Consider the following 20,094-nt stretch of genomic DNA (forward strand, 5'->3'; position numbering starts at 1 on the left):
ATTTCTGAATTCTTCAAAAGACAGAAACAATAAAAAAAAAAAAATGGCTGGAAGAATAAGTGATTTGTGTATTTTAGGAGATGAAATAACATCACTTACACGTATGAAACCACGGTTCATGGGGGACGAAATTAGATGAGGCATCAAGTCATTAAAGCATTGTTATGATTGTGATGCCTGCAACATAAAGTTACGCAGAGTTAGAGACAACCAAACGATGCGGACAAACAATTCATTTCATCATCTTCTATTAAACAAAAACATAAATAAAATCAAAACTAAATGCTACTTCCAAATAAACTTTACTGACTTTTCTTCACTTTAGTTAATAAAACTGGACGTCAACGATTAGTTGGAGGTGTTCATTTCATTACCATTATTTACCAACGGAACGGTCTATCGAGCATGTGTGCAAAGTGATATCAGGGTTTAACGCTGTAAGTGAAATAGTCGCATTTGCAAGTGATTTTTCCAAGTAGCAACTAGAAATAATAAAATGCCTATCTTTTGCCGATTGTTTTCCAAAGCTTATTGCCGAATAAAAAAAAAAATAATCTTTATGTATAATTCTCGCACGGAACTTTGCTGTACGCTCGGGTACCCGCTTTGCAGTAAGTGGATGTTTTAAGAGCAATATGGCCTTCAAAAATGGGGTGCATCATCTCGAAGTCGGAGACTATCATGTCAGGTTTAGTCATGGTTGGTCCAGTCCTGTAGGAAAGTGTGTGTGTGTGTATATATATATATATATGCCCTTGCCCTTTCGCTTGGAAAATGGTGTGTACCATCTCTAGGTGGGGGACTATTATCATGCCAGGTTTGGACATGATTGGTCCAGTGGTGTGGGCTGTAGCAGGGTATGTATAGATAGGCTATGACTTGAATTTTTACCTTGAAAAAACGGCATGTTCACCATCCCTAGATGGGGAACCATTATCATGGCAGGTTTGGTCATGATCGATCCAGTGGTGTAGGCTGTAGGAGAGTTGTGTACACACACACACACGATACTACTTTATATATGTACATTTGTCATGGGAGGAAAATGTCATATTCCAAAATTCTAGCTAGTAATTTTTCTATTTGGCTAGTAAACGAAAATATTTTGTCAATGGTGAACAAAAGATAAATTTGTCTGTAGAGCCCGTATATGAAAGTGAGACTGGCTCAAGAGTTTAGAATATGCATGACGTGAAGAGAAATGATACAAGAATGGGAAGTTTTTGAACTCAAGTTTGCAAATGCATATCGAAATGGATTTCTGTTTTTGTTAATGAAATCATTCAGAATTTTTTTTTTTTTTTTTTTCCACATCAAATAAATGAAATTTTTTTTTACCTACATTTAAAACAGATGCACGAATTTACGATTCTTGGACTCTTCATGTTTCCTAACCGATTCAATATGTATAGTTAAGATGAAAGATAAAAATCGGCATCTACTTCAGTATAACAACTGTCATGAAGAGGCACATGAGCGAAAAGGGAAAGACGAAGTAGAGACAACTGCGAATTCAGAACCAAACCATAAACCAGTGATTTTATATTGTTTTAAACAAGTGTGCTAATTCTGAATTAAAGGAGGGGAAAATCGAAAATAAAAAATCTCCATAGAACTACTAGTCAAAAATCTCAGACCATCAAATCTACATTTAAAAAAAATTTAAACTGGATTTTAATCTCAGCTTAAAGCACTTTCCCAATTAAACAAACTGAAGTGCTGTTATATAGAAACAGTGTAGATAACTACGTATATGCCTCCTCAACACTTGGCAGGTTGAATGTTATGGTAAGGGAAATCGCCAGCTGTCATTAGTGATAATGCTGAGCTTTTCATAAAAATAAATAGAGCACTCTTAGATGCAACTGTGTTCATATAAATAGAAATATTTCTCTTCGTAGCCTGTGACGATGGCGCAGTGGATAAAAGATTGAACAGAAAAAAAAAAAAAAAAAAAAAAAAAAAGACTAGGTTTCAATTTTAGTCTAAAACCTCTACATGTCTAGCTACACTAAAGAGCTGTGATACAGCGAAACAGTATCCATACAACTAACGTATAAACTAAGGTATTTATAAAGATGAAAATTCTTACTCCATAGTAGACCAGCTTTTTGAGGTGCATATGGATAATGTTTGTACAAACACCATTCAAGAAATCCTGGGAGTGGGAAATGATCACCAAAATTCTTTTATATCTGGAAAAGAGAAAAAACAAAAAAATTTACAATCAAAATCTATTAACATACATTACTTGCTGAGGCATTTATCAGCAGTAAAGGGTTATCTATAGAAATATTAAACTATGGACGAGAGACCATCCAACCGCCCTTGCTTGGATTTTGTCTATCAAAAACGTTGTCATGGAAACAAGCTTGTATTTAATAAAATTCACACTCCTTTCCACAGTTCAACCATATTGAGTACAAATACACTTCAGTCTTGTAAACTGATGACACTCAAAATTTTTTTTTTTTACTTTTGAAATCATGATTATATATCAGGTACCCAATATAATACGAAATATATATATATCGGGTACCCAATATAATACGAAATATATATATATCGGGTACCCAATATAATACGAAATATATATATATCGGGTACCCAATATAATACGAAATATATATATATCGGGTACCCAATATAATACGAAATATATATATATCGGGTACCCAATATAATACGAAATATATATATATCGGGTACCCAATATAATACGAAATATATATATATCGGGTACCCAATATAATACAAAATATATATATATCGGGTACCCAATATAATACAAAATATATATATATCGGGTACCCAATATAATACAAAATATATATATATCGGGTACCCAATATAATACAAAATATATATATATCGGGTACCCAATATAATACAAAATATATATATATCGGGTACCCAATATAATACAAAATATATATATATATCGGGTACCCAATATAATACAAAATATATATATATCGGGTACCCAATATAATACAAAATATATATATATCGGGTACCCAATATAATACAAAATATATATATATCGGGTACCCAATATAATACAAAATATATATATATCGGGTACCCAATATAATACAAAATATATATATATCGGGTACCCAATATAATACAAAATATATATATATCGGGTACCCAATATAATACAAAATATATATATATCGGGTACCCAATATAATACAAAATATATATATATCGGGTACCCAATATAATACAAAATATATATATATCGGGTACCCAATATAATACAAAATATATATATATCGGGTACCCAATATAATACAAAATATATATATATCGGGTACCCAATATAATACAAAATATATATATATCGGGTACCCAATATAATACAAAATATATATATATCGGGTACCCAATATAATACAAAATATATATATATCGGGTACCCAATATAATACAAAATATATATATATCGGGTACCCAATATAATACAAAATATATATATATCGGGTACCCAATATAATACAAAATATATATATATCGGGTACCCAATATAATACAAAATATATATATATCGGGTACCCAATATAATACAAAATATATATATATATCGGGTACCCAATATAATACAAAATATATATATATATCGGGTACCCAATATAATACAAAATATATATATATATCGGGTACCCAATATAATACAAAATATATATATATATCGGGTACCCAATATAATACAAAATATATATATATATCGGGTACCCAATATAATACAAAATATATATATATATCGGGTACCCAATATAATACAAAATATATATATATCGGGTACCCAATATAATACAAAATATATATATATCGGGTACCCAATATAATACAAAATATATATATATCGGGTACCCAATATAATACAAAATATATATATCGGGTACCCAATATAATACAAAATATATATATCGGGTACCCAATATAATACAAAATATATATATCGGGTACCCAATATAATACAAAATATATATATCGGGTACCCAATATAATACAAAATATATATATCGGGTACCCAATATAATACAAAATATATATATCGGGTACCCAATATAATACAAAATATATATATCGGGTACCCAATATAATACAAAATATATATATCGGGTACCCAATATAATACAAAATATATATATCGGGTACCCAATATAATACAAAATATATATATATCGGGTACCCAATATAATACAAAATATATATATCGGGTACCCAATATAATACAAAATATATATATCGGGTACCCAATATAATACAAAATATATATATCGGGTACCCAATATAATACAAAATATATATATATCGGGTACCCAATATAATACAAAATATATATATATCGGGTACCCAATATAATACAAAATATATATATATCGGGTACCCAATATAATACAAAATATATATATATCGGGTACCCAATATAATACAAAATATATATATATCGGGTACCCAATATAATACAAAATATATATATATCGGGTACCCAATATAATACAAAATATATATATATCGGGTACCCAATATAATACAAAATAACTGATTAGTAATACGAAATCTGCATGAATTAAAATATATTTAAACCTTTATGACCTGAATTATGACGTAGATGATTAAAAAATATCTGTTAATTTTAAATGACGGCATACTGTTACGGGGTTAAATGGTAATAAATGAAGGAACACGGGATTTTTAGGAACAAAACATGTATTCACATAAATTACAGGCAAAGTGAGTTGAGTATATCCATTCCCCAACGGTAGGATGTTCGCACACGTCCAGCTTGGTCGTGTGCCAATCTCAGACTGCCGGGCACCGGTACTCAATACAGGAAGTGACGTCATGAAATATTCCATTAATCCCATGGAGGGGCATCTCCGACACATACTAAACATAAGCAATGGACAGTTGCAATCTGGAGGTACCTGGCATCTACCCAGATTCTGAACTAATACGTACAAGGCGTGTTTGAATCAATTCCTACTTCATTTATGCCGTTATAATCATTTATTTACAACTGAACAAATTCGTTCAACTAGGTCACAAAAGGGTTAAGCATATTTTACAACTAAGCAACACTGTGCACCCCCCCCATACTAGTGACTAATTAAAATTTCAGCTATTAAAATATTTTATATAACTACCAAAATTGTTGGTTCTTATCCAGAATTCCACTAATATTAAAAAACAAAAATAAAACCTGTATAATTGTATCTACCTATGACAGAACAAAAAAAAAAAAAAAAAGCATATTCCAAAAATCAAATTAACCAAGTAGTTTTACTTTTATAAAGAAAATAACTTTTAAACGATTAATAGGAATTCATAGGCATTACAGCATAAATCTTGTATGCTTGCATTATTGTTATCTCCCTCCGTTGAAATTGTTTTCAAAATAGTAAGCAAGACTACCTAATATAGGTTACTCATAAAATTTGATTTTCTTAGTCAAATATAAAACCACTCGATCAGTTAATATTTTTGGAATATGATATTTTCGTTTCATCGCAGATATGTACATCATACAGATTTTTTCATTTTTATTTATTTTTTTTTTTTGTTATATAGGGGAGTTCTGCACAAAAATTTGTCTATCAAATAGTTATATTTAAATTTTAAAGAAAAACACCCAAATTATTTTTGGGGGAAACATTTCAATTTTTAAATAAGAAAAAACAAGGATTGTTTTGATTAGAAGATCAATATAGGGAAAATTATTACAAAAAAAAAAAAAAAAAAAAAAAAAAAAAATTTTTTTTTTTTTTTTTAAATGTCGAGGTAATAAAGAGGCAATTTTTATGCATGACACAAATCACATCTTACATGCATACTTTAATTTATAAAACTTTTTGAGTCATTTTGTCAGTACCTTTCCTGTCCTGAGAAATCCTTTCAGATGGAGGCTATTTTTCATTTGTTTTAATACAGAGTGCCCTATTTTAGGAGGAACAGGATTTTCACTACATTATAAACCAATGTTTGAAATTTATAAAATACATTTATTAAAAAATGTATAAAAACCTTTGGCCTCCTCAATCGAGCAGATCTGACAGGTCAGTTTTTAATGTTGGGGAGAAAAAAAAACCCCAAAAGAGGTTCTCCGGATTTGTATGAAGATTAAAATTACCTACATTTAGAAGGATTTCTCCGTCACTGACCAAGGAGAGGAAAGATGAAGTATAGTATCACAACAGATTATACACTTTGCTCCTAGCTAAAAGGTCAATGTCAGTTTTGAAAAAATATTTTGTGTGCTTTTTTTAATACAATTCAACATTTTTTAAAAGATTACCAATAAATTATATTTAAATAAATTTTTAAATGTTCAATTAATTGAACGAAACATTCAGTGACTCTGGATAAATGTTTGGAAATGACAAAATAACTGTTAGAAATATTAAAAAAAAAAAAAAAAAAAAAAATGATGCAGTTATGTAGCCGGTTGGTGCATAACATTGTAAATGAACAGTGTGATGCCTAGTGGTTAAGATGTTCTATTGTTGTATGAGCATGCGTGTGAGATTTCATAAACATGCATAGTTAACAAACGCGACATAAGCTTTTATAGACATCTTTCTTACAATCAAAAGAAGATGTCTGCTTGTATCAAACTAAAAGAACTATATACGTTCTTATTTGTCCAAACCTCAAAAGAATGCCATAAGTTATATTTTACATAGGTTTTATTTGTCTTATGGATTCCCTTGTCAGAGTTTGGCATGCTGAGTCTTTCTACATTTTCACTGGTTTATCCTTTCTACTTCCAACAGGGTTGTCCATAGGTTTCTCACATGCCAGGTATATAAATAAGTCAAATAAAACAAAATTATTCATAGAAAGTCCTCCCTTAAAAGAGAAAAGGGAGTTGGGTAACTTAGCTTGATCTCTGATGACTAACTATTACGTCACCAAAACCCATACCACATGTCCAAGGACACAAGCAAGTGACATAAACCAAAATCTGTGTTTGCTTAATTAACCAAATTCTATAACTACTATGAAAATTCCTAAATCAACTTTAATTTTATTTCAGAGTTAAATTTCTGACTAAACATTCCAAGCTGTAAATCCACATTTTCCAAAATTTGTTTTTATTATTTTAATTATAATAATCGACTAGGTTATTTGGTGTTGCCTCGGCATGCAAATATACTACAATGCCAGTCATTTTTTATTTAAAAATTAAGATGCCTACCAAAAAATGTCATTATTAAAATCTAAAATAATTATCCCTTGTTTATTAAAGTTTTGTAAATAAAAAAATTAAGAAAAAGAAAAGAAAAACACTTTAAATTAAAAATTAAATCTCGCTGACAAAAAAAAAAAACTTAATCTGTTTATAGAATGAGGTGTGCAAAGATCAAGATAATACCTCTGTCAACCGAAAGCTGTCACACTTGTTTCCCATCATCAGTTGGGGGTCTTTATACTCTGTTTGGTCCAAAGTATGTAATACTTTTTTTTTTTTTCAATTATATCAGATATTTGAAGTGTTGTTATAATCTAAAGCTGTAAGCAGCCAAGATTACAAATGGTGATGTGCTGTTTTAAAACTAAAACTGTGACCCAACCCCTGTGAGAACGGATTTAAGTGTTATAACAGAGCTTAGTTAAAGCATTTATTATGTGAAAGGATACTGGGCAATTCCTGATTGCCCTGCTGACTCCACCCTGCCGGTTACCGATTCAACTCCAAACGATTTTTTTTTTTTTTTTTTTTTAATTTGTAAACAAAATTTTTGCAATTCTTAAAAACTTTAATATAGCTAGAATTATTTTTCTCTAGAGCCTCTTCCCACCAAATGCCAGGTATATAAATAAGTCAAATAAAACATAAAATTAGACATAGAAGATAGTCCTCCCTTAAAAGAGAAAAGGTTGTTGGGTAACTTACTGGCTCAATTCCTCTTCCAGCCAGACACAAGCATCCAAATCGAGATGGTTTGTCGGCTCATCCAACATGAGAAGGGCTGGCTTGATATATAACGCCCGGGCCAAGGCGATTCTCATACGCCAACCTCCAGAGAAGTCTTTCACAGCCTTACGTTGCATCTCTTTTGTAAAACCTAAACCGTGCAATATGTACGCAGCTTTTGCTTCAGCCTTATCAGCATCCATATCATCAAGACGTTCGTACACATCCATCAAGCGATCATGAGATTCTGGGAAAAAAATAAAAAATATCTTTAATGGAAAAAAGAATACGATATGTATGTAATTGAAATCTACTTATAAAAAAGGTGTTTGCACATTATAATTGAATATCTAGAAAAATAAAAGACGTATTTATACATAACTAGCCTGGGTGCCCAGCGTTGCCCAGGTATTTATAGGTGTGTATTGAGCAAAAAAAAATAAATAAATAAATAAAATAAAAAATAAAATAAAAAAAATAAAACAAACTTGTAGTAGGCAGGCTCAAACATTTGACGCGAAGGTGGAAAAGTGTCCAGTTTAGGGTGAAAGAATTAATGTTTTTGGCCAATTTTTCAATATTTATTGTCCAAAGGGTCAAGCATCAAAATGATACCAATCTTGTGAAAATCCGTCGCCTCTGTTGAAAGTTTTTGCGAGGCATACAAACATACATACATTTAAACAGACAGGAGAGATTTATATTATAGACTAGCAGTTCCGCTTGGCTTTGCTCGGGTCCTTTGTACTGTTCATAACTGTGTATATATTAAGTGTGAATGTGTACGGTAATGCCTTTCCATATAATAGGCTTCTTGAACTACCAGAGAAAAGTTGGTAGAGACGGCTGTCAAATTTTTTAAAACTTTGACCCCAATTTTGTTGACCCCCTTAACATTTCATGTTTTGGGCTCAAATTAAATTAAAATGATTGACCCATGCCCAAGTAACCGACATCTAAAATTTCAAGTGTTTAGACCGAAAATTGGTGGAGGAGTTTGGTAGAGTTTGCAAAGCTCAACTCTGTAAACTTTGATCTCTTGCCAGCCAAATTTTCGCTCTCAAACTGATTAAAATGCTTGTCGCATGTCTGAATACCCGTTATGTATAAATTTCCAATGTTTAGACCTAGCAAAGGTAAAATCTTTTGAACTTTGACCCCTTGAAAGCCACATTTTCAGGGGGGGAAAAGAATGATAAGAAAGTTTGCCCTATGTCTGAATACACTTTATGTAAAATTTCAAATGTTTTAACCCAAAAATTGGCCGAGTAATTTGATAGAGACCGCAGAGATCAAGTTTCAAACTTTGACCCCAATTATGATCCCTTAACATTTTTTGGGGGCTCAATAAAGTTAAAAAGTTAGATCCATGTCCAAGTAACCTATATCTACACTTTCAAGTGTTTAGACTCAAAATTGGCAGAGGAGTTTGGTAGAGTTTTTAAAGGTCAAATCGTTGAACTTTGACCCCCTTAACAGCCAAATTTATGGATGAAAACAGATTAAAAAGATTTTCATAAATCTCAATGCCCCTTATGTCAAATCTCGAGTCTGTAGAATGAAAATTGGCAGAGTAGTTTGGTAGAGAAGTGTACACACATATTTTCACTTTTATAGATATATAGATTAGGTACCTTTCCAGAATTAGTAAAAATCTAGCTAGATGTCTGGCCTTGCCCAGTCATACAATACACTTGAACATATTTTAATTTATGCAGATTGCGTATGTATTATAGAATTTATTGAATACAGTGGTACCTTGGTACTCAACCATAATTCGTTCCAGATGTTTGTTCGACAACCGAAACGATATTTCCCCGTTTAAATTATCTGAAATAGAATTGGTTCCAGAGTTTATCTGTAAACTTTGAGGATTCTATACATTTAATTGCACTGCCATTTTATATTCCTTTGCAAGCACCAACACTATTATTGCACTTAAAATTCTTCAGAAGTCTAGTATGTGTTTAGCTAACAGTCAGAAACCAAAAAAACAGTTACGTTCTTGATTGGCATTGCCGCAACTGAATATCTAAAATTTAGAAAAGGTCATTCATTCTTTGACCCTGAACTGGCACAGAGGAAAGAGTATTTTGCCGGCCAAATTTTGTACTAACTCTTTTTTTTTTTTATATTAAAGAGTTTGTTCTCTTATGTCAACTCTTTCCTTAAAGAATCTATTAGGAGTTGTGTGCAAGTCTATGTCCAAAAAGAGAAATGGGCTTAACAGAGAAAACAGATGTGAGAAGAAAAGGAAACTTGTGCATGGAGGGGGGGGGGCTAGAAAGCTAAACAAAGGGTTCATAAAGATTTTCAGTGACCATTTTCAAAACCCCCTCCAGACAAAATTCAAGTTTTCAAAACAAAATTTGATATATGATATTTAAAAAAAAAAAAAAAAAAAAAAAAAGAAATTAGGTTTGTCTGCACCAAGACGTTCGTTTGCTTTTGAATTTCACTTCAGCTACATCCATAAAACGTACGAATAACATCGGGTAGTTTTGTGATAAAGAAACTTAACTTGTGTATCGACAATACTGTATAGGATGCAATTGCAGAAAAAATGTTTGTTTCGATTTTATTTTAATATTCTGACAAATTTTTACTGGACATAAAATAGTACAATTTTAAATCCCTTTTCAAGATATTTTCAACGTAATAATAGAAATAAGTTCTTTTCAAGACAAAGCTCAAAATTCAAAGCCTCTTCAAGCTTGTGCAGACCCTGAAAAGAGGTTTCAAAAGAAATATATTAGACTTTTGCCATCAGCAATCCTGCTAATATAAAACTGATTATCCCACATCGCAGCAGTTCATACTGGATTAATCCTTCCGCTATCGGCTAAAGAGGTAATACTTTTGACAGATGCGTTAGTTTGTCACTATTTCCATAATCAAACTTGATCAACAAGTCATGATGTAACTTTAAACTTATGAAATTAAGTTTCTGAATTTTGGAGATGAGGATTGATGATTTGGATTCTTGGAACTACAGTTCTCATCGAGCGTTTTTTTCATAATGTTTGAACCTCCGACCTTTAGGAGTATCTTATCAAACTCAGGAATCGGCACAAAATTTCAAACGGAACTCTTTAATTCATCGAGATGGCGTACTCCATCATGTAATAGAAAAAGAGTACAAGTCATAAGTAATTTACAATTGTATTTTGAGAGTTACCCATACAGAGGACTGAACCTTCAATCCCTAGAACTTTACAAACATGTACTTATCGGATATCTAGGTGAAATGCCAAGGAAAAGATGAAAGTCATATTTTTGGCGATAACCTCAGGTTTGTTCATTGAGAAGATCTGCTACTTGACTCATATTATAGTCAACGAAGTCTTACATCTCATGATTGAAATTTTGATGGAATTTCAACTTTGATCCGATGTTCTTAGATAACGGTAACTACCATGCAAATTTCAGCTCAATCAGATAGTTTTTTGCCACGATATAAGTTCAGGAATACTTCATACAATATGGAGAAATAAGGTCCAGATAAAAACTTGACCACGTCTTTATGTTGCCAGAAATATGGAATCTCATGACCAACTTATATTCCTGTTTTATATATTATCAAGCGAGTAAAATTACTGAAAATGTTTAGCAGCTAAATTTCTGATCCCCAAAAATGTGTCAGTCGAAAAAAAAATACATTGGAGTATTTTTTTCTCACAAAACACCTTAACTTAGCTGGTCAAACCCTCGACTGTCAAAGAGGCAATCTCAAAGAAGTCATCTATCCCGTTTCTCTTCAGAGCTGGAAAAAGCAATGCAGCAGCCGGCTTAAAACGTGGCTCTGAATGGTTAAGCAAGATACCAAACTGACTCTGGATCCAACAATCTAGTGTTTGCCATTGGAACCATAGCTTCAAATAGTTATTCATAGTTGAAACTAGATTTCCTTTTGTTTTCCAGCATATCAACATTCAAGGTTATAGTCAGCTAGCGTGCTTCCTAACTTCTGATGTGTCTGCTACTAGAAGCAGTGACAAGGAAAATCAGTTTGTTTTTTGTTTTTTTTTCTCATGTCTATATCTGTACCATTTCTATCATGTTTATTCAATTATTTTTTTGTTTTTATTTAATAATCAAAAAGATTTGATCTTATTTTAATTAAGAATTACTGTCAATAGTGTCATCATTGGCGATAGATCAGCGAGTTTGGTCAGTTTCCGTACGAGATGCTGTGAATTTATTGGAAGAAGCCGGATTAACTGATCCCTGGTGAATGCTACTTCAGGGCAAGACTATTTAAAATGATAGAAAACAACAGAAAGTATAATTTATTACAACTTACCCAGATCATCTTTAGACGCTAACATTTCTGCTTCTCTTTCAAGCCGCACTCTTTCCACATCAACTTCAATCACACACTCCAAGGCAGTCTTATCTGTGGGTGGCATCTCTCTGCTCAACAAGAATGTATCTATATGCTTGGGGATAGGAAATTCTTTCAGTTGAATAGCAGAAAGCAACGAAGTCTTTCCTGAAATGACATTAAAACAAAGAATAGAAATCAATTTCAAGAACAGCAGATTTGCACTTTCATTCCAATACAATGGAAGAACAAAATAATTCAAATATTTCAGCAACAAAAATTAAACTTGTATATATGGGGGGGGGGGGGCATAATTCAAATTTGCTCTTGTCACTTTACAGCATAGGACACCTTCGTCGCATCAGTTAATACTAAAATCAATTCTTTGGGTAACATGTTTGTGACAAAGGGGGAAAAAAATTACTATTTTCTGAATCAGAATCTATCCATATATTACTTATCACTGGTTAGGTTGTTTTGTTTACCTTTAAGTGGAATTTTTTTTTACCTCCTTACATCAAGTGTCTTCATACCTTGTCAGGGAGGGGGGCTATATATATATATATGTATAAAAAATACCAGTGGTGGTTTACGTTATGTTTTGAGAAAAAATAGAAAAACCGAATGAAATTATTAAAATAATCAACGTTTCATCCTTATTTCAGAGGACATCTTCAGGATATTGAAGTAAAAAAGTGTGTGTGTGTGTGTGTATATATATATATATATACACACACATAAATATTAGCAAAAGTACCTGTCGTTGACTGGGTTCAAAAACAGCCTACAGAAAATGGACTCTGATTTATGAAAGTATGATAGGTTATGAAAAGGAAGGGTTGTAAAGAGATAGCTTCGAATTTGGAGGTATCAAAACCAAAGCAAAATATGATGAAAGTAAAATAAAATAGATAAACCCCATAATTTATTATACCATACCTGTTCACACTGAAACACTTTTTACAATATTCTGTGGAGCTATTATTAAAAAACCTTGTTAACCTTTGTGACATATTTCCATTTTATGGAGGTCAGGCGCAAACAAACACCCCATAATTTTATTATGCTATATGGGTCAGTCCAGCCAATCCCAGTGAGGGCTTGGAATTGATGTTCTCCAAATCAAACTTTCAGATTCTTTTAGTAGCATTGAAAGGAGTAAATCCTGAAAATTTCAGCTCAATTCCTTTTTCCGTTCAAATTTTATGGCCTTTTGAAAATTTTCATATCGCTGAAATTTTTTTGACACTGAGGATTTTCTCAATTTTGCAAGCCAATTTTCAGAAATTGTTATATTTAAAAAGGTCTGGATGAACTGCTTTCAATTATGTCCATAGAATACTATAAGAATCAGTTTAATTCATGGTTTCTAACCAAATTGGAAAAAATTTACGGAGCTAACAAAAATGACAAAATTTGAAAAAAAATCACCCCAAAAAGTCAAATTCTGAATTTTTTTGAATTTTTAAAGAGTAAGTTCTTGCTAACAATCAACCCAAAATCCTTTTAATGCTTTAAACCTCATAGTATGCTATGAATACTTCCTCAAAAAATAAAATTTAGGTGTTGAAAACAAATAAATTTGAAATTATGGGGTACCAAATATGGAAAAAAGTCCGCAAAACTTAAATTTTACGGACTTTTTTCCATTTTAGAATGGTAATAACTCAGTAACGGTTGCTCAGAACCATATAAAACTATATATTTTCTTGAAGAACACCTTGAGCTCTATTCATAAATGTAAAATAAACCAGTTTATAAACATCCTACTAAAATCTATGGGACATCAAAATCACAAAATTTTAACTTTTCGACAAAGTTCAGAGGCCTGGAACTAGTGGCCAAGAAAAAAAATGGATTCGATTTTTTGATTTTTTCAAAGAATAGACTTTCAGGTTTTAGAAAACTATCATGAGGATGGCAAACAGGGCTTTTACTCTTTAAAATGGTGCTTTCTATCATGGCACCTTTTAATATCCAAATCTAGCCTACCAATGCCAATATAGTTAGAGCTAGTTTACTAAAAAGGCACATTTGAATAACATTTTTTAAGTCATGATCTATTTCTATTACTAAAGTGTTGAAAATATACCCAATGTAATAATTGAATGAATGGAGTGAGTGAATGAATGCTGATGCGTGGAGCTTTTTCTTCTATTTTTCCTTCTTTTTGCAAATGATTGAGAAGTGTGAACAGACGAACAGGAGTAAATTACTAGATCCAATCCCTCCTTTGTTTTGGGGGGGTGGGGGGGGGGTAATAATAAGTAATCACAAGTTTGACCCAAAAATAGAAAATTCAATTTAAATTGTAATTCTTTGCTGAAGAAAACACAAATTTCATAAATTTATTAAAAAACCAAGCAAAATAAAATCTTTCTTTTAACATAAAAATTTATTGGAAGTATTTATACCAGTAATTTTAATATTTAAGCAATTATCAAGATTTCAAAAATCTAAGTCAAATCGCGACTATTTTTTCTTGTTCTCATCTAATGTTAGACATGTTTCCTGAACCGAATAAATGTTTTAAGTAAACACAAAAACTTATTCAGGTAGGTAGAGTGATTTATCTTGCTTTTGTTATACATTTGTTTTGATCACTTTTTCGTACCTCTGTTTATTGTAAAACAAAATTTGAAACATTTTTATTGAAATATAAATTAATTGTATGTTAATTCTCTTTACTAAGCACTTTAATATATTTACTTGCAGAACTATGCCTTTTTTTTTCTTTACACAATAAGAACCAAACTAAACCGTATTTTGCTGAAAGAAATCAGACTTCACTTATGACCAACCAAAGTTGAGTAAAAAAAAAAAAAAAAAAAAAAAAAATTTTTTTGTTCATATTGTACCAAAGTATCTTTAAATTTTAATACAATTGTGAAATCTGTAATTACATTAAATGTATCTGTGTGCCACCGCAATAAAGATATTGTTTGCCTTTTTATTTTCTTCCATCAAATAGTGCAGTTATTTTCACGAAAACAGATATGCTTTCTTTTCGTTAGAAAAGAAGAATTATCGAATAAATTAGCCTCATGTCTAAATCTGTCCGGGAAGGCAAGCAAATACAGATTACTTATAGAAATCAGAAACAAAACAGTAGAATGAAACAAAAATGTAAACACGAGTATATATAAATTTTGCTGAGTGTATTCTCGCTGCTACGAGATTTACAGACACTGAATTATTGCTAGAGTAAGAGTCGTTTCCTTTATGGCAATTTATAGATTTCTCTCTAGTCCATGCTAAAACACTGATATATCCTATTTTAGTCACCTAAATTATTTATAGTGAAATGGGATCTTTTCCATTATTTTCCCCATTTATTTTTACATACAACTACACATTCAGATCTTATGTAGATTCTTTTTCATTATGGCACACGTAAAAGAAATTAAGTTTTATTTATACATTTCCGATACGCTCTAGTTCAGCATATCTCCATGAAATACATATACTTGATAAAGTTTAGACATTGCAGATTAAAGCCATCACAAAAGCTGACCAACTTGGTAAAGTACAGGCTGTTGACCTTTGTGAGTTTCAAATAAACTTTAATAGATACTAGCAGGCCGCCCAGCATAGCCCAGTCATAAAATACACTTAAATATGATATTTTGATTAATGCAGATTTCGTACTTACATTATATTGGAACCCAATATATGGTAATAATTTAAAAAGACTTGTACACCAGCACTGAGAATCGAAACCAAAACATTTAGCTTACAATTTACTTCTTCCTTTGTCGTTAATGCCGAGCTATGAAGATATTTTCTGCAAGGCTAAAAATTAAAACATGAACCAATAGCTTTTATATTACTCATGCATATTCGTAATGCCATCATTTGACCTTCATCCGGCAAAAAAATTTTTTTTTTTTTTAAATTTTCACACATTTGCACCAATTTTCCCCCAGCTAACACAAATGTTTTGCATGGGTTCAAATACCCTATATATTAAGTTTCTTGTCTGTAGACCAAAGAGTTTGGTAGGCAAATTTTTTTAAATATATATATATATATATATAGAATGGTTTGTGTTTACTATAAGGTTTTTATGCAAATATCATGCAAGTATAAATCATGTAAATATCTGCATGAATATAATTACACATAATTAACTAAAGATCATCCCATAAAAAAAAGTTAATTAAAATTAATGTTTAAAAGAATATGCAAATTAGCTATATATTTTGCAGATGAATGCAATTCCACAACCCATAAAAAAAAAAAAAAAAAAAAAAAGTTTGATTTTCTTTGTAAATAAATAGAAAAAAAGGGGTTTTAATATAAATCAACACAAAAAATTTATAGATTTTCATGTATGCAATTAGCCAGATACCTGGACCAAGATGCTCCTTAACTTGCATTTTAAAAAAACCAATGAAGAACTTACCGCAACCATTCAAGCCGAGGACACCATAACGACGTCCAACATTCAGTTCTAACTTTGTATCTGTGAGCAACTCCGCTCCATGAAACGTAATCGATAAGTTATGAATGTGAACATCACGGCTATCTGGATGAGAGGCAAGGACTCCAGTACAGGAACGGTGCTGAGAAATCAAGTCCATTTCACTAAGTCCTTCCGTAATGCCATTAACTGCAAAAAAAAAAAAAAAAAGGTAAACGATCGTTGGTTGACACGCTTCTGACATTCAAGAAAACAAAATTGTTGGAATATGGAGGAAAAAAAAAAAAAAAAATTCTTGATTACAAAGACGATAATAAGCTGTTCTTATTTAACTAAACTAGTCAAACCTTTATTATAACAAGTGAAACATGCATGGTACTCCATGAGTGCACAGTGAATGAGGGATAAAAAAAAAAATTACTAAGTTCAGCATTGCCCCCCCCTCCTCTCGCTATTTAGCAACAAAAGCCCCCAGGAGATGTCAAATCCTGGTGAAAATGAACAAACGATGCAGTTTTAGGCCTTAACATGTAAATTTGAGTTCTGCGCCATGCAAAAAAGAAATGACTAAGTCCGTCACGCAATAACCCTTATCCCTGAATGGCTTCCGGGCCTTGATAAGTGGTGATCACCGTAAACTATCATATTTAATGTTTGTGTAAAATTTCAAACAATTCCAAGGCATAATTATTGAGAAAAAGTGCGGACAGACGAACGGACAAGGTCGGGGAACCAATAATGAACTTTCATATCAAATTTAGGCAGGCTGGTGTGCCACACAGTCTATTTGTATAAAGTTGAGTGTTTATATAGTTCTTTGTACAGGATTCGCTCCTAAACTGCCCATTTTAAATTTTGGAATAGAACTTCTAAATGAAAAGAAGAATGTGAGCTATATTTAGTTTTATGCACAGAATAAAAAGGGATAAAAGTCCTTCACAAAATTCCAGATGCTGCCAATTTTCATAGATATTAGACATTAAGAAACATTCTCCAAATCTCAGTTTCCTTAAAGAGTTTTTAGGTGGCATAATATAGGCACAATCTACAATTCAAAAATTCAAATATTTCAGATTTCCATGAAATCTGATCTATAGTCAGATATCAATGATTTCCTGAATTTCGATTGAAACCCATTTAAGCTTAAGCCAAATCATTGAACGATTTTAATGAAAATTGGAATATGGATTCTAGATATAAGGTTTAATATCTGATTTAAATCTTAAGGAGACCAAAAATAAAACGCCGTAAAATGCCTCTTGATTAATGACAACAAACGAAATCCTCCACTCTCCGAGAGAGACGGCTGCATACTGAATATAAGCAATGCAGTTGCAATCTGGAGGTATCTGGCATCTACCCAGATACTGAACTAATACGTACAAGGCGTGTTTGAATCAATTCCCATTTTATTTATGTTATCATATTCATTTATTTACAACTAAACAAATTAATTCAAATAGGTTATATGGAATTAATTGAGGCATATTTTTTTAACAGCATTCTGAGATATGGTATATGATAGGAATACTCACAAGAAATATTTTGTATGAACCTTAAAGAATTAGAAATTGCATTTTGTAGTTGGTTTTTAATTTCTTTTTCTGATCCAATTGTTTAATTATATTCATTAAAAAATTAGAAATTGTATTTTGTAATTTTATTTAATAAAGGGAAATAAAGCAATGTGGCCAGACACCAAACAAATATTAAGTTAAATTAGCAGTTACTATATTAAAGTGTCAAGGCTAAATGATGGATCACTTGACAGTGATGAAGTGATTTTAATTTAATAGGTTGGGTGGTTGGTTGTTTTACGGCATATCAACCCTTTTCAGGTTATTTAATGCCGAATCCGGTGATTTTGAAGAAAATTTTTTTTAATAGAATATATTTGTTGTTTTCAAGTCGGTTTCTATTTAACCCATAGTTGGAACCCTAACAGGTACTACCACTCTGGGTCAGAGTGGACCTGGGAGCAATGGCAATTAAAGGGTGGTTCCACACTCCCCAAAGCCCGCAAGCTGGGGCCTCACCATCAGATATAGTTTAAGGTCATATCCAGGACCTTAATTTAATAGGAAAGAGAAAAGTAAATAATCGGCCGATTAATCGGCAATGTAGCCGATTAGGTCAATAACCTGCTGATTAAACGGTACACCCCCCCTACTCACAAGTAATATTTTGTTTTTACAATCTATTATTAGAACGCTTGATAGTGAGTAGTTAATTGCAGTATTTAATCTGATTTGATTAAGTATGCAAGAGTGTTTGATATGTATGTCAGATTCCGACAGCTTAATTCTATTTCTTGTTGAAAAGCATTGGATTCTAAAAGTGTTAATTACTCATTTAACAGATAATGTTCACATCCATTTATATTTATCAAGATATCTAACTTGAGCTTCGTTGGAGTCAGTAATAAAAAAAAAAAATATTCGCTTCAAGGTTGTTTGAGCACTGCAGGAGATCAATCCCTGAAAAAGGGAGGCCTCAACTGCTCTAACTCGGCCTTTTATGTCATCATTCTCCAACAATAACTAGATGTGGAAATACAAACTATGGTCATGAGGAAAAACAGGCAAGTATCTTAGGGATGATTTTTAGTGCAAAAAAAAAAAAAATTTTTTTTTAAATTGGGTTTTTTTTTTTTTTTATTTTAAATCCTGGGAAGTTTTTGTTTTTTTTTACATTGAAGGTGACATTTTGTATTTTAGTTGAATTTTTATTTTCTAAAATGCAGTGTATCATTAAAAAAAAAAAAAAAAAAAAAAAAATACTGGCATGAAAATTATTTCCTAGTTTCTAATTTAAGGTTTTAATAAATTTATGTCAGTCAGAAGGGAAAATCTTTGAGCACTGCAGGAGACCACTCCCCACAAAAGGGAATCCTCAACTGCCCTAAAAGTGAGCTATCATTCTCCAACAAGTTGCCAATTATATTAAGTTGAGGTGTCAAAGCTACGACAGTAAAACAGCTTTAAACAAAATGGATACCCCATGAAGCAGTATTGAAATCTCCAAGGTTCGTACAGATTTTTAATGGCTATTTTCAAGAACTTTTCAAGACCTTCTCCAGACAACATTCAAGTTTTCAAAACAAAATTTGGGGGTTGTTTTAAAATCCACAGCTATTCAAAAAAGTGGTTTAAAAAAAAAAAAAATAAATAAATAAATAAAATAAAAAAAAAATTTTTTAAATTACCATAGTCAATAGCAACCTACCTGCATCACTTTCGTTAATGCTTTTAATTCCCAACCAAGATAGCTGCCCCCCCTGTTCATTTTTTTTTTGGGGGGGGGGGGGCATATATTTGGTATATGATAGGAATATTCACAAGTAGGGATGTACCGATTATCAAATCGTCCGATTAATAGATTTTTTAATGCCAATTTATCACCAAATTTTGTTATGAT

The 20,094-nt window shown here is 31.5% G+C and overlaps 1 protein-coding gene across 1 annotated transcript in view; it reads right to left on the reverse strand.

Moving 5' to 3' along the window:
• Positions 1–20,094, reverse strand: part of LOC145263823 (ATP-binding cassette sub-family F member 2-like) — a 65,039-nt gene that overhangs the window by 26,999 nt on the left and 17,946 nt on the right. The window contains exons 3-6 of the mRNA XM_080120888.1: positions 16,660–16,866; positions 12,234–12,422; positions 7,910–8,177; positions 2,093–2,195 (exon numbers count right to left, since the gene is read on the reverse strand). Coding sequence (XP_079977014.1) covers positions 2,093–2,195; positions 7,910–8,177; positions 12,234–12,422; positions 16,660–16,866 — 767 coding nt within the window. The remainder of the gene's footprint in view (positions 1–2,092; positions 2,196–7,909; positions 8,178–12,233; positions 12,423–16,659; positions 16,867–20,094) is intronic.

This window comes from Euprymna scolopes, chromosome 39, assembly GCF_053919585.1.
Source record: "Euprymna scolopes isolate OS-2025 chromosome 39, ASM5391958v1, whole genome shotgun sequence".
Lineage (NCBI taxonomy): Eukaryota > Metazoa > Mollusca > Cephalopoda > Sepiida > Sepiolidae > Euprymna > Euprymna scolopes.